General features: G+C 41.5%; 1 protein-coding gene across 2 annotated transcripts in view; it reads left to right on the forward strand.

Annotated features, from left to right (window-relative positions):
- FBLN5 (fibulin 5) overlaps nt 1-12,401 on the forward strand; it is a 53,005-nt gene extending 40,604 nt beyond the window's left edge. For both annotated transcript variants that reach the window (XM_026112482.2, XM_064512169.1), the window contains 2 exons: nt 1,900-2,095; nt 3,933-12,401. In XM_026112482.2, coding sequence (XP_025968267.1) covers nt 1,900-2,095; nt 3,933-4,094 — 358 coding nt within the window. In that variant the 3' untranslated portion in view covers nt 4,095-12,401. The remainder of the gene's footprint in view (nt 1-1,899; nt 2,096-3,932) is intronic.
- The last annotated feature ends 2,984 nt before the right edge of the window (nt 12,402-15,385 follow it).

A 15,385-nucleotide genomic window follows, 5' to 3' on the forward strand; every position in this document is an offset into this window, starting at 1 on the left:
AACTCTTGATCTCTGAGCTTTGTATTTGGTGGCTTTGGCTTGCATCTAGATGTGACTGTATTTAATTTGTGGTATATATCTAGGACTGGTCAATATAAAAGCCAAGTGAATTCTTTGCATCTGTGTTCTCTGTGGAAGGAATGGGGTGTTTCCAATGCCAGGAACCTTTTTATGGGGCACTCACTAGAGGAACTGTCTGAAATTGGTGTCAGTAATTGAAGTTATAGAACAAATAGCGAAAAACATACTCTTTTGCAGTAAATTCCCCAACATGGGTTTTATAAAGGGACATCCTGTCTCACAACTTTATTGGAGTCCTTTGAAGCATGTGGTTTAGGGACAGCATGTGGTTTAGGGACATGAGCTGATACAGTCTGCTTGGGTTTCCAAAGGCTTTTAACAAGATCACTTACATAAAGCTTTTAAGGAAATTTAGCAGCCATAAGTAAGAGACCAATCCCTGGCACAGATGAATAAAAAGTTGAAAGATAAGAAATAGAGTGTAGGATTAAATTGTCAGCTTTCACAGTGGAGTTTGGCAGGGCTCTCAGCTGGACCTGCTCTGTCCAACATATCTGTAAGCAACCTGGGAAACAGCATAAACAGTGAAGTGGCAAAGTCTGCTAAAGTATCTGAGGATAGTAAAGAAAAGGGAAGCAGAAAAGAATTACAGAAGGATCATACAAGACTCAGTGACCGTGCAACAAAAATGGCAAATGAAATTTGGTGTAGACGAATGTAAAGTGAAAAGATGATCCCAACCTCACATCTGAAATAAAAAGCTCTGATCTGATCATAATGACTCAGAAGTGAGATCTGAGCATTATTATAGGGAGTTCTGCCTATAATAATGCTCAAATATTGAGTTCTGCCTATAATGCTTAGTCTGCAGTGTTCAGCAGAGAAAATAAATCAGAGGATACCCTTAGAGCACTGTGCTATTGTGTACTCATATCTTCAAGACTGGGCAGTTCCACCCCCTCCTCTCAAGAATATGATAGAGCCAGATAAAGGTTCATACAGAGCAATAAAGATGATCAAAGCAGGGCATGTCTTCCATGTGAGGAGCAACTAAGTTAGGACACTTCAGTGGGGGGGTCAAACACTTCAAAGGGTCAAATATGAAATCTTGAGTTGCATGAGAAGGATGATCAGGGTTTCACTGTTTGCTGTCCCTTCTGATAGATGAGCTGGGGGCATCAGATGAAGTCAGCAAGGGACAGTTTTGAGAGAAGGAAAGGGGCTAGTTCTGCTCATAGCCTGTTGGGGCTGTGGGACTCTCTGCCGCCTGGTGCTGCAGGTACTAAAAGTTTGTGTGGGTTTAAGGGGAAGCTGGACAGGTTAATGGAAGTGAAACTCATTAAGGGCTAATGAATACAAAGAAGGCCTCTGCTTTGGGTCTATGGGAGAAAGAATAGAGAGTTTGCTAGAACTTTGCTTTGACCCAGGATGGCTTGTCATATGTTTTCACATAACGTATAAAGGATTGTCACACAAAGAATACAATATATAACACCACCAGTGTACTGATCCAATAATTAACAATTTTGAGGACAGTACAGTTTAAATTACTATCAGAACGAATATATACACTGAGAGGCTATTCTGTACCTGCAGAGTTTCTTTAAGGAAAGTACAGAATTCTGAGTGATGTAAGGAGACTAAAGATGCCAAAATATTTTGGCAAAGCCTGGAAGGCAAGAGGAGGAAGGCGGGGATATAGGTAGGCCAGAGTAGCAGCACAGATAATATTAAAAATTGGCAAATTCATTCCAAGTTTCATTAACTTTGATAGACAATAAAATTCTTTTATTTATTTATTTCTGCAGCCATATTAGCATATAAAGAATTAGATGTTACAGGATTTTTCTAACCACTGATGATAATCCTCTCTATTAGTCGCTGCATGTGCCCAGCTGAAAACCCTGGTTGCAGAGATCAGCCATTTACCATCTTGTACCGAGTCATGGAGATGGTGTCCGGGCGGTCTGTGCCTTCTGACATCTTTCAGATGCAAGCAACAACTCGCTACCCTGGAGCCTACTACATCTTCCAAATCAAATCAGGGAACGAGGGCAGGGAATTCTACATGCGGGTAAGTCTGATGCCTATACAGAGAACCTGGAGTATCCTCTTGTTAGCTGAATTTCTTTCTGACAGCAGAACTCTGCTTTTAACGAATACCATTTAAACCTTCAAAATGACATTTTTATATGCAGATATGCAGAGCAGTCTGCTGATCTGCAGGGGTTGTTGGCTTTTTCAGGAAGAAAGCAGATGCGCTCTGCCGCAGAGGGCTTGGGCTGCTTCTTGTAAGGCGTTATGTTCAGCAAGATCTGTTACCTTACCCCTATCTAAGAATAACTCATGTTTGCCATGCTCAGGTGAAACTGTTGTGTGAAACCTTTTTTTATTTAATAGACAATCAGTACTTGCCACCTAAAAAGTCAACTTTCCTCAGTTTTTTTTTAAACTGTGCACTGGAAATTGAAAAACTCAAAAACCAAAAAAGCTGGCAACAATCTTTATGCTGAGAATTGACTTTTTGGATTGTTTGCTTTTGTTTGTTGTGTTTTTGTCCACTGAGAACCCACATTTTACGTAGATAGTGTTCTAGAAAACAAAACTTCTTTAATCAGAAGGTTCTTCAGAGACATCACTGCTCCCCAGGCGTCTTCACTGCACTTCTGACATTCAGGGAAAGGTGAAGCGGTCCGGGAATGATCATTTACATCTCACAGGATCTTTCCTGTTGTCAAGTCATTACTGATCCCACTGACCCTTCTCCCCCCATCAGAGTTGGTCTGTCACTTCTTAAGACTCCAGTGACAAATATCATCATAAAGTCTAGTGGGTTTTTTTGGTTTGGTTTTTTAATTTTTCATTTATCACATAAAACACTGAGGGCCTTTCTTTGCTCGCACAAGCTGTCCTTTTTCTTTAACTGGCAACAAAATGTTCCTGTGTCAAGTTTATAACCAGCAGGTGGTGCTTATTCATTGTTTTGAGAACAGCGTAGGACAGGCAGATGGGGAAGGTGCCAGTGGGGAAGGAGCAGGGTGGCCCCTTTCGGAGATGCTGCTCGCGAGCTGAAGGAGCAGGGTGGCCCCTTTCGGAGATGCTGCTCGCGAGCTGGGCCCCGCAGCCTGGCCTGCCTAGCTGCCTGCTCAGACTTCTGTCAGACTTTCGGTAAAACAAATCCCACTCTATGTTTCTGCTGGAAAACAAATTGCACTTCATTTTAACATCAGAACTCCTGATATTTAAATACTCATAATTCAGTGGTCTGGCAGTATATTTCTAAGCTCAGCTTCCACTTACTAGAAGTCAGATTTTCTGAAGCACCTGAGAACTGGGCTGATTATAGGTCCTGAGCACTTCTGACAATCTGACCTACCATCACCTTAACGTAACATATATTTAAAAGTCTGCTCAGAGGATAAGGTTTTGCAGTGTTAACATATGCAAATATAAGACGAACTCTGATTCCATTCACGTAGGAAAAATATACAAGAACATCTGTTCTTGAAGCTCTGCTCACATAAACTCTCCTTAGCATTAGCTACTTGAAAGTAATAGTGTTTTGTACATCAAACTAAATAATACCTCATCAGAAAAGTGTCATTATTTGTGCATATCCTAAATCCATGTTTTCATCTTCTACTGTTCAGACAATAGTAGATTTGTATATACAATGGCTTCTTTCATGTGCAGGGCTCCCAAAGGCTTTAGAAGTTGTAGAAGGCGACTTGCATTTCAGCAAACACTGAAATGCGGCCAAACGCTGAGATGAAGCTCTCTCCAGTGAAATACAGTAGCTTCTAACACTGCAACAGAAAACAATGTTATTTTGGCTGTTCTAGGACCAGAGATCACAGTTTTCAAGAGACATTTTTGAAAATCTTACCTGCTTCCTCTTGTTTTGTGCACAGCAAACGGGACCAATCAGTGCTACTCTGGTGATGACCCGTCCCGTGAAAGGGCCTCGTACTATTCAGTTGGACTTGGAAATGATCACTGTTAACACCGTCATCAACTTCAGAGGAAGCTCTGTCATCCGGCTGAGGATATATGTATCACAGTACTCGTTCTAAACCTTGAGTTTGTACCCGTTAAACATGGAAACAGAAAGACCTAATTCCTCCTCTGCAGAACTCTGTCAGTACATATAGCAGCTCAAAACCAAATCAGTATTACCACAGACCCAGTGACCTAAGCCAGTCTGAGGAGGGAGGCCTCTTCGTGCACAGTCTCTACCAGGATGCAGACATCCGAAGATGTATTGTCAGCAGATCTCATATGATTCTCTGTGTGGTTATATATTTTAAGAACTCCTTTTTTTTCCATTGTAAACATTTCTAGAGTATGAGTCTGTGTTTGGAAGACTGTGAACCTTTGTAGTTCCAAGGCTGCTTAGCAAAAAGCACCAAAGAAACTGAGGAAAAAGCTGGCTTTTGCAATCTTGCTTTTTTTTCCATTTTAAAAAGAAAGTAGACAAACAAGCAGAAACCAAAACAAAAAGCCATCTCTTGAAACAAGGGATCTCAGAAGTGCACTTACATTCCCAATTATCTCTGGAATTATCAGCCAGGCACTTTGTCTCAATTCGCCCTGCATTTGTCTTAGTTTCATCTGTTTTCCTTTCATTCTATTTTATAGTTAAATTTATTGTAAATTCATTCCAAAATACATGTTGTACTATGTAATCTTCTACTTTCTAACAAAGTGTCACATGTTTGGGTTCCTTACTGTATTAAATCTTTCTATATAATAGAGATCATAGAATCTATCGCTGGATGGTATATTTTACAATGTTTAGGGTGTTATGCTTATTTACACCCAGGCTCTTTGACACAGGCCTCCACTGCCAGAATAATGTCCAGGGGCTTTAGAGTAGAAGAGAATCAGATCTTTATTTTTCACTGCTTTTCCTACTGTAATAGTTGAAAGCAGTTTGTGATGGTTATAAGGTAGCAGTACTAACTCTGTAGTTATGGCGGCAACTAATCTCCCATCAAAAGACCATTCAGATCAGACCAGTCCATATTCTTTCAGAAAAAAAAAAACCTCCATTTACATATAGTGTCTCTCATACATTCCTAACACTGGAGGAAAAAAAGGCTGAAAGAGACTTGGAATAGTCATATAGCACATGCCTCTGCCACAAAGCAGAACCAACTATGCCAGTACCCAGACCTCAAATGATGGAGTAACCATTGTTTCCATAGGCAGTGTCTTCTCAGGTATAACTGCTCTAACTGGTAGAAAGTTTTTCCTAAAGTGTAACCTGAATCTCCTCTGTTGTAATTTAAGTCTGTTGCTTTTTAGCCTACTCCTAGTAGAAATAGAGAACAGTTTATTATGTTCTCCCTTGAAACAGTCTTTAACATGTCTCAAGACTGTTGTCATGTCTCCTCTCAGACGGTTCCTCTCTAGTCTAAACAAACCCAGTTCTTTTGGTCTTTCCTCATACATCACATTTTCTGGACCTTTAATCTTTTTTTTTTTTTTTTTTTTTTTTTTTTTCTCTCATCTGGATTCTATCCAGTTGGTTCACATCTTTCTTGAAGTGCAGTGCCCAAAACTGGGAAAAGTATTCCAGCTGAGGCTTCATAGTGCTAAGCTGAATATACATATATACACACACACACACACACACATATATGTATTTTAGGAGTTTGAAAAAAATACATACAAATAATTGTGTTGTTTGGAGGTGTATTCCTCACCTTGTTGAAGGCACTGGCAGTTTGGTCTTTGATTTCAGTAGGGTCAGCATTTCATATACCTTGCTTTTAAATGTCCCCGATGCTGGCTCTTTTGCTATTCCTTCCCACTTTTTCCTTATTGGCTTATTTGCTCTACACCAGGGCTAGGACTAGAAAGATTCACCTTTGCTGGCCTTTCTGGGGACTGATAGAATTTAACATTGCGTGGGAAAGGGAATTTATAAAGATTATAATGCACAGAGGCTGGAAAAGAGTAGAAGCATTACGTCAGCTCTTCATTAAAGTGGGAGTTTTAAATCGAAGATTACAGATGCAAAATATTCTCACGAAACAGACTGCATGACATGATCAGAAAATTGACTCTCTTGCTCCTAATAAGCTTTGTGAGTTAGTCTGGGGTTGTTTTCTCCCAGCTTTAGTAGCAACACTGCTCTTTTTACTTGTACTCAGCCTGAAGGAAGCCCTGATACTTCGGCCCACGGCAACAAAATGCTCTCTACTGATTCAAATGTGCTTTAGCAGTTTCCATTTCGTAATTTTTCACAGTTTTCTGCCTGCTGCTGCAAAGTGCTGAGGTTCAGAGCTCTGTACGCCAGCTGCCCTCTACACAAACAGAAAGGCTTGCGCCTGACTCCAGGCTTCAATGGACAAGCAGGGTGCAGGAAGCTAAAGAGTTTTGTGCGTAGCTCACTTGGAGGGCATAAAGGTAGAGAAAATGTGCAGAAAAATATCAGAAACAAGAACATGTTTCATGAGTGGATCATCACACACCACAGTCTTGGAGGGGAAAATGGAGATGACCAGAAAGGAGGAATGATTGTTAAAACAGTTGTGCCAAAACTGCTCATGGGTACCAAATGGTGGCAGGGAGATGGGAGACAAGGAGGCTCTGGTGGAGCAGAAAGAAGACAAGGCGGGGCGGAGTCTTACTTTAAAGGCATTGAACTCTTTAACAAGCTAAGTTTTCCCAGTGGTTAGAAGCCCTTCTTTGCTCCCTTTTGTGCCCCTCTGCTATCACTTCTTCATGCCCAGTGGAGGAGTCTCCTCTCTTCCTCCCATCGCATCACCTCCTAGAGAAGAAGAGCACTGTCAGACATCAGACAGTTTCTCAGTTCTGGGCTGTTCTCCCATGGCCCCCACATACCAACCTGATTTAACCCTAATTTAGAAACATCAAAAACCAGAGGAATTCCATAACAAAACACTTTGTTAAAAGAGTAAAGCTTGAATGCCTGATTTCAGTATGATCCAGCAAATACTCATAAAACAATATTACACTTTCTATATAAACATTCTGCGCCTTAAAAAAAAAGTGAAAAGTCTGGAAACAAAGGAATTCAGCCACTTCCCAACCGCCATAACATCTTTCATCACTCACTATCACTCCAGCCAACTTTAACTTTGCCAAAATATATGCCAATCTCAAAATAATAAATTACCAGCAGTTTATAATATCTAAACTCTCCATTTCCTATTCAGGGATCTGTTTCCAACAGAACATTGCAGGCTCATATATTACAGCAGTTCTCACCAAATAAAAGAAAGGACTATGCATGTCAGGTCTTTACATGATAAAATTTAAAAATGCAAACTTGCAACTGCTGTATACATTTAATAGCACGTTCTCCTTTGAGGCCAGCCCTCCCTAACAGCAGACAGATTTCCTGCTCCAGGCTGGTCAGAAAATGATTCCTTCTTCTAACCTACTATATATGGTTTTCTAACATGAGGAGTTTTACCATATGGACAATATTCTGGCCAAAATGATATGAGGGCCCTGACTTGGCTTCTCTGGCTCTGGTACAGGGCTGCCCTGGCATGTTCTTCGCTCAAGGCGACAGAGCCGTTTCCTGGCAGAGCCGAGGAGGGCCAGCTCGCCTCCTCCCCTGCCTGCCGGCTGTCATGTCTATATAAATGAAGTTCCTCAAGAAAGAGATTGCCTCTCACTATGCAGTTGTATGGCACCTGTTGCCAGTGTTATAAATGGAATAAATATACATAAAGGCAGAAATGACAGCAATCTTTGATACAGATCACAATAACTGGGAAGCAGAATCTATTCCAATAAATGAGCCAAGCGATTCATGCTATTCAGGTTATGGGACAGAGGGAGACGAATGGCAATAGATGAATGATCCAGTACTGTAGGGTTCAATGGATTCTGTCCTGGATTATTTGACTTTTAAATATTTTCAGAGAATCAACTCTTTTTAATACAGATACCCTAATGTTATTTCCCTGAGAGTTTGCTGGATTCCACAGAATCATTTTTCAACCTGTGCTTTTCTGACAATAACTTTGTTGGAATAACTAAACTTCTCTGCATGTCTGGTGACCCCCTATCACCAAAAGTGTAGTATCCAGTGCCCTTTGATATTTAATGCAGAGCTGCAGAGCTGTTTCCTTTTCAAATACGAAGCCTGTCCTTATATTTATCTTTTCTTGGCTCAATCTTTACAAAATTTAGTCTTCTACCCTTACATCCTCATCCCAGACTGCATCTGAGAGTCACATCATAAACATAGTATTAGCATCAGCACAACTTACTCATTTTTCTCTGACTAGAACAACCAGAGCAATAGAATCAATAAATTTTGTGGTTCTCCAAGTTCTCCAATCCAACATATTCACAAAACATGTTACTGAATCTTTTCTGTAGCAATAGTTCTATTAGAACCTAGCAAAAATTTAATAGCACAATGGTGCTAAAAAAAGAAGAAGAAAAAAGAAGTATGCCCTTATGTTGTTTAATCCTGACAGGCCCCATTGTATAAGGGCAAACAAAGCTCCATCCCGGATGGACTAACCCTCAGCTGATGTTAATTATCATGAGTCCACCGCAGTTGTACAGAAGGAAAATTTACAGGGGCTAAACGCAGTTGTGGTTATATTGCTCTCCGTTTGGAAGCTGAAGAGTTGTAAGGTGACATGACGTGACCAAATTGTGTTTCCTCATCTGATATAAGTGCATAAATGTAATTTAAATCCTTCACATTTTGCTGTTTTATATTTTTGAATGAATTTGGATTGGTTCAACACAAAAGCAGGTGCTGTACAGTTTGTGAACTGCTTGAAGGTTGAGGCTGATGGTCATAAGTGGGTTTTCTAGGATGCTGTCGAAAGCCTGCCCAGAAAAAGGACCTGTGCTCAGGAGTCAGTGTCATGGGAAATGCAATGGTCCAGAGATATTTGCACTGGGACATCTCTGATCCAGCAGTTGTCTCTTTCCTCACCTGCTTTCTGTGTGGGGTACACCTGATATTTGTAAGTGCACATGTCACAGGGAGAAGTCACACCTATTTTGGATTTCATTAGTTCAAACTTCTGTACATGTTTATGTGGGTAATGAGATCCCTCACTCCTTTGGCCAAACTGATCCCTTGTGTAACTTAACTAATATCAGTGAGATCATGTGAGGGAGAGTTTGGGTAGCAAGCAGATAAGCAAATACTGATGCAGTAACATTGACGAAAGAGTTGGGGAACCCCGCCGATTGTCAAGGGGATCTTTAGAAAACACTTCCTCTCCCCTATCAAATATGCCCCATCCCTATCTTCCCCTCTTTCATTAATGGTAACATTAAATTATGTCCCTTGGAGGCTTCAATCTCTTTCAAGTCCCTCCTGCATCCCAGAAGTCACTCATTCTCCCTTTTGAGTTCATCCTGGACAAATGATCTCATTAAGGTCATGCACAGCAAACACATGCTGACAGCTCTACTTCTTCGCTAGTGTTATCCAACATTTTTCACTCTGTTTTTTTTGTAGATCAGTTATAGGTTATGTGTCTTTCTGGACTCTGACTGACCTCTGTTGCTTTTTCCCTAGCCAAGGTAGACCCTTAACCTCCCTGCAGGGCTCCTCTGCACCCACTGTCTGTACGACAGGCTCTTCTTGTGTTTCCCTGGACATGCACGGGACAGCATGGACATGCTGCTGCCCCACCTGCTGCTTCTGTACCCCCCTCCCTCTGTAACCTTACAGCAAAGTATTAGGCCTGAATCGCTGAATGGGTCGCCCAGCCTGCTAGCTGAGCCTGATTTGACGAAGAGGATCTAAAAAAAGACCAAACCACTCCCCTAGTTTTGAAGGTGACAAATGCTATTTTAGGGTCTGATGAATTACTTTTCTCCTGAAACTGTGTATGTATCATGCTGGCTTGAGAGTCTCCAGGCTTTTTAAGATGCCTGATAAGGATGTGCTTATGTGATATATCCTTAGGCTCCTCACACTTTGGATAGGTTTTTTTCCAGTTTGCAAACCCAGTAATTGACCCTGTCAGACAGTGCAATGTGATCACCTCTATGCTGAAGTCAGTGAGATTGCTAACCACTTTACATGAGGTCTGGATTAAGCCCAGTTTCTTTTTTTTTAAGTCTTGAATCCCCGTGTCAGTGATATAAATGTAAGCAGACGTATTATTTTTGACGTAGAGCTGAGAGATTGTTTCTAGTAATAAACAGTAGTACAATTGCAGCATCTCTTTCTCTGTGGGAAATATCTTTGGGTACTTCAATATTTTCTAAGATGTCCTTTGGCACTTCAAGATTTTCTCAGATATTTCAGACCATTCATTGATGTGTTTCCATGAATTATTCCTTGCCCTTGTTCTTCAAAGGCCAACATACACACTTGACCCTACACATTTTGAAAAAACTCAGGCTACATCCAAGCTTTTCCAGAGTCATGGCTCATGCACCATTCACAGAAATTGTTCCTTGAGTTATCGTTTTAATACATAAGGAATCATGTTGACTTCCTCAGGACTCCACAGCGTTCAAAGTAATGCATGTGCATATGTCTGGAGACCTCATCAGCAACTTTCTGCAAATGTTCTGTATTCAATATGTGAACGCATAACTACAAAGGTTGTTTTGACAAAAATCCTCAAAACAGACGGTGGTATGCATGTCCTGGCTGGTTATATCTAATGCAAACACAATTCAAATGTCCAGCTCTAGAGTTCTCCAGTATTCATATGAAATTGCTGTTTTTAAGAAACATTCCAGCCAATACACTCATTTTGTAGTGTGAAATGCAAGCAAAGAGGCAGAACACCTGCCAAGATTACACAGATTTGTTATTCAAATCAATATACTCCAAAAACTCTAACTCTAGTTCATCATTTTAAAATGTTCCTTTGGACTTTGACATCTGATGTCACTCAGGCAGAGAAGAGGGACAGAAAAACTGGCCACTTCCAAAATATTAGTAGCTGCTCTGCAGAAATCCCTGGGCTCCTACTGCTATCAGAAAGACCCATCAGCCCAAGCCTGCACCCTCGCTTTTTAAGGAACCTCATGGAAACAGGTCCTCGGCTGGAGAAGAGATCTTTGTTGACTTCTTAATGATGCAAAATGGGGATTTTCCTCATAGCGTGCATAATATTTCTTGATGTGTTTATACATATATGGAAAATTCTAAATGGCTGGGCCAAGCTATTGCCTACCACATGCCTACCACATGCCTACCACCTGCAGCAAGCGCTAGCGTTTCCCTCTGCCTTTCACCAGGGTTGGGCTCATTTAGAATCATGAACTCTGATTTGGTGTGTCTTACCGCCGTGGGACAGCACTCAGGTCACAACAGGGAAAAGTCAGTCCCATAGACTAAAAGAGCAAATCACTGAGGGATAAAATTTCAGCTGAACCAGAATGTTAATAAAAGACAGCTTGCTCTTTAATTAATCTTCAATGCTTTTTTTTATGATGTCATTACTATTGCCAAAAATAATCAACCAGAAACACAAACTATTAAAAAAGAGATTATCTCCTTAGAAAGATAAATGCCCATGTAGCCTATAAATAGTTCTGGAATGAAGCCATCCTACACAGAGTCCAGAATGAGAAGATTAACTCCTTGACGTCCAGACATCCTTGTCTCCCACCGGTAGGATTAAGCACAGTTGATCTGTACTGGAGTATGGACAAAATGGTTGGCTGAGGGGTTGGCCAAGGAATAGGCAGGCACAGCCAGAGGGAAGGACAAACAAAGATCATATAAAACTACTAGGAATGCTCTCAGTGTGCAGGATCTCTGAGAGAAGCCTTCTCTCGCTGTGGGATGCATTTTAGCTTTGCTTGGGCCTTTGAAAGGCAGAAAAGTGTTAGCAGTCATTTCAATTAAAAAAAAGAGAGGGACAGCATTTATGCTTTTGAATTCAGCATCAGTTTCCCCCAAAAACTGTGCTTATTCTACTGCCCTGGACAACCTCTCACCCAAGCAGATGTGTTAGATACTGGAAGGCCCTGTGTTCAGTATTATATAAGGTATAACACTTTCTCTTACCCCACCTTATACCACCAGTTTGTCAGGTAACCAGGCCAGATGTGGGGGCAAGGATTCACTGCCTAGCTTGACAGATGCTCCGCAGAACTCCTGCTTCTGTTTAAATACTCATTTCCCTAATCCTTACTTGCAGGCTGTCCAGACTGCTAAACGTGTTATATTTTGTCATCTTAGTTCTTATCAGAAGAGGGATACTGTAATTTAAAATGGATGTTTTCAATGTTCCTCATCCTGCCTCTTTAACCTACAATCATTACTTCATTTATAGCAGAAAATGTTTTTAATTCTTCTGTCATTTTGTAATTGTGAACAATTTACATAGAATATGCCAATAGGGATTACTGTAAAGCTTTTTTAAAATAAAAAAATATATTGCCAACAAAAATTATAATTGAACTGTAGTCTGTTTTGACAATTGCCTGGTTTAGTAGTGATCACAGCATCACTGAAAGCATTCATGCCAAAACCATATAACCCCTTTGCAAGCAAGTTTAATGACCATCGGTAATATTGTTATATCTATTGGTCTTAAATGCTAGTATCTTATACAGTAGTGCAGTAAACTTCAAAGCAAAATTAAAATTAATTCTTAAGAGACTGGAAGATGTTAGTTTTCTTTCATAGTTTTAATGTTCTTGTAAACTTGTCTGTAGGCAGGGAATGTATGCATGTGTTTTACCATCTTTTCTCACTGGGTTTGTTCATGACAAGGCTCAATTTCAGTCAGATGTTGTGCAAATTTACTCCATGTGTACAGGGAGCTTGATGTCTCTGAGGCCCTTCTTTCCCCCCTGAGCTCCACTGAAGGCTGGAGCAGTTCGTTGCTTCAGTCGGCAGGGACAGCTTCCTTCTAAGTCCCCAAGCACTGACCATGCTTCACCCAACAATGCTTGTGGAGGATGAGTAAGGGCGTGCAGCAGCCTTGGAGGTGGTCTGGAGATCAGGAGACCTCTCCTCCCATCTGATGTGATGCCAGCCTGCCAGGTCCTCCCTCCCCTTCCTAGGGCCGCGAGTCTCAGAGGCACAGCCTGGACCTGCGAAGGTAGGGATTTATGCAGTAAACGTGTGGTTATGGGCAGAATTTGGCTTAGCTCTGTAGAATAAGCTAGTCTTCATAACAAGTAGTGTTAATATGATCTAATTTAGACTGAACTGGTTTCTTGATACACAGATCATTAACTAGGAGCTAGTTCTCACTCCCACCTGTACGACATAGCTTGTGATTTTAGTACAAGAAAGGTTTTTCCACCCCCACGATACTCAATGACCTGTGCCTAATGGGGTTTTGGTGTTCATGGGTTCATTTTGCTTTCTGCAGGTGGAATGTTCTTACTTCAGCAAATTGCAAGGGCAACTGAGTTTGGATCTGGTTCACTTTGTGGGAAGTGAATGAACTTATGTCTCACTGTTGCTTTTTCTCATTCTCACGACTCGAAGAACTCACTGCAGAGGTGTGGTAGGTAACATGCTATTCACTGGCTTTGTTAACATTTACAAGCCACTCAGAAAGCTGATAAAGATCTTTATAGCTGTTTTGAACTCAAATGAACAGCTGCTGCTCATTTACAGTATCACAAGGACACTTCAGTTCCCTCCACTGCACTGCAAACGCATTAATTCTGAATCACACGCTCAATGAAAATTACCCTGAAAGGAGACAGGCACACATGCAAGGCAAAAGAGGAGAGGCTGAGGGCAGGAACACTGAGCTGAAAAATTTCAGGAGAAGCCAACAAGCCTCTAGAACTGCTCAAAGAAAACGTGAAAGTAAGTATGTGATCACGACCAAAAACTTCTGGTTCTTCAATCCCCAGTGGTGTGCCTTGGTAGGAGTGACTTGACCAGTGATGCTGAGGAGCTGCTAGGCCTTCCATTCACTGTGATGGAAAATGGACATTTAAAGAAACAAAACATACTCATATTAAGCTGCTGGCATACAGTTCTAGCAGCCGAGGTTTCCAGACTTAAGCCACTGCATTCCTCTTTCTCTAGCTGTCTACAATGGGCTTTTTGAGTTGCTCTATATACACTGCCAGGCTTGTCTTAGGTGGGTTTGCACGTTGGACTGAATAGTGTCAGTCCTTCCTCTTTTTCTGCTCTTTTCATGATGCTAGAATAACCCATTCCTACACTGGAGATGTCCGCACTCAGCAGAAGCTGATGCAAATGAGAGCTCTGCGGATAAGGCAATGGTATCTCCAGAGAAGACTTGCAAGTGCGGAGAGGAGAAGCAGGTTGTACTTGCTTTTCTGTCACTGCTGTCACAGCTGGTAAAGCACACTGTGCTGCTGGACAGATGGGGCTTGGCTGAGCTGTAAAACTGATCTCCTGCAGGGATTTAAACTTCTGCTGCACTTCCCTTGACAGTGATATATTAATCGTACTTCCTTGAGCAGTCCTATGGGGAAACTGTGTTCTGTGTCCCAGAACTCCTGGCTCCTTCTCCACGCTCCATTTTTGGTGGCACTGGTTGTTCCTCACCCCTGTGGGCCTGCAGGTGCTGCTGAACGCTGTTCAGCTGTCCTCCGTGTACGCCTGCACAGAGCCACACCAGCGATGGACAAAGCGAGTCCTCTGCGGCCATCCCAGTGAGCCAGGTGGCAGCTCCCAGTCTCGTACAGGTGTGTATGTTCTCACACAGGTAACGGATTAGGAGGGCGCATGTGAACTGCAGCTCACTCACACAGTCACAAGGATTCGTAGTCTGTACCACTCTTCGTAAGGAATGTCCCGAATGAAAGCTGATATGCAAATACAAAATAATGATCTTTATCAGCGTTTTTGCATCTCCATTTTTCTCTTTCTAGCCTGTGTTATTTCTCCTTTCCAGGCCTCCTGCACAGTTACGTCAATGTACCACTAAAGAATGATCATCAACACCCTCAGAAATGCAGTATTGACACACAGCTTCCATATGCCTCCTAATGAAAAGCTTTGTTAGTCGTAGGGTCACCATATCAGCTTAACTGAGAGCACTTAGGGAGCAACCAGTGCATTGCCTGAGAAATGTTCTGTTCAGTTTACTAAGATCTTGAAGAACTAGTTCAATAAATCCCTGCCTGCTTGAATGAGTGCACCTTTCATCTCCCACCACATTTTTCATTATGTCACTTAGATACAAATGCACATGCTTTTAATGTGAAGTTAATCCCCAAGCTGCAGTGAAATGATTAACCCTTCACCCTTGAATTCCTTGCTACCATATGGTCTAGTTCTTATGGAGTTAATGGTTAAAGCAATAGTGACAGCTGAAAATACTTTAGGTGAGTGGCTATTTGTTCACCATGGAAGGCCAGCCTTAATCATAAATGTAAAAGCTTTTTGGCTTGGGGAACACAGATAAATAACATGGCATAGCTACTGTGTCCT

Source organism: Dromaius novaehollandiae, chromosome 5, assembly GCF_036370855.1.
Source record: "Dromaius novaehollandiae isolate bDroNov1 chromosome 5, bDroNov1.hap1, whole genome shotgun sequence".
Lineage (NCBI taxonomy): Eukaryota > Metazoa > Chordata > Aves > Casuariiformes > Dromaiidae > Dromaius > Dromaius novaehollandiae.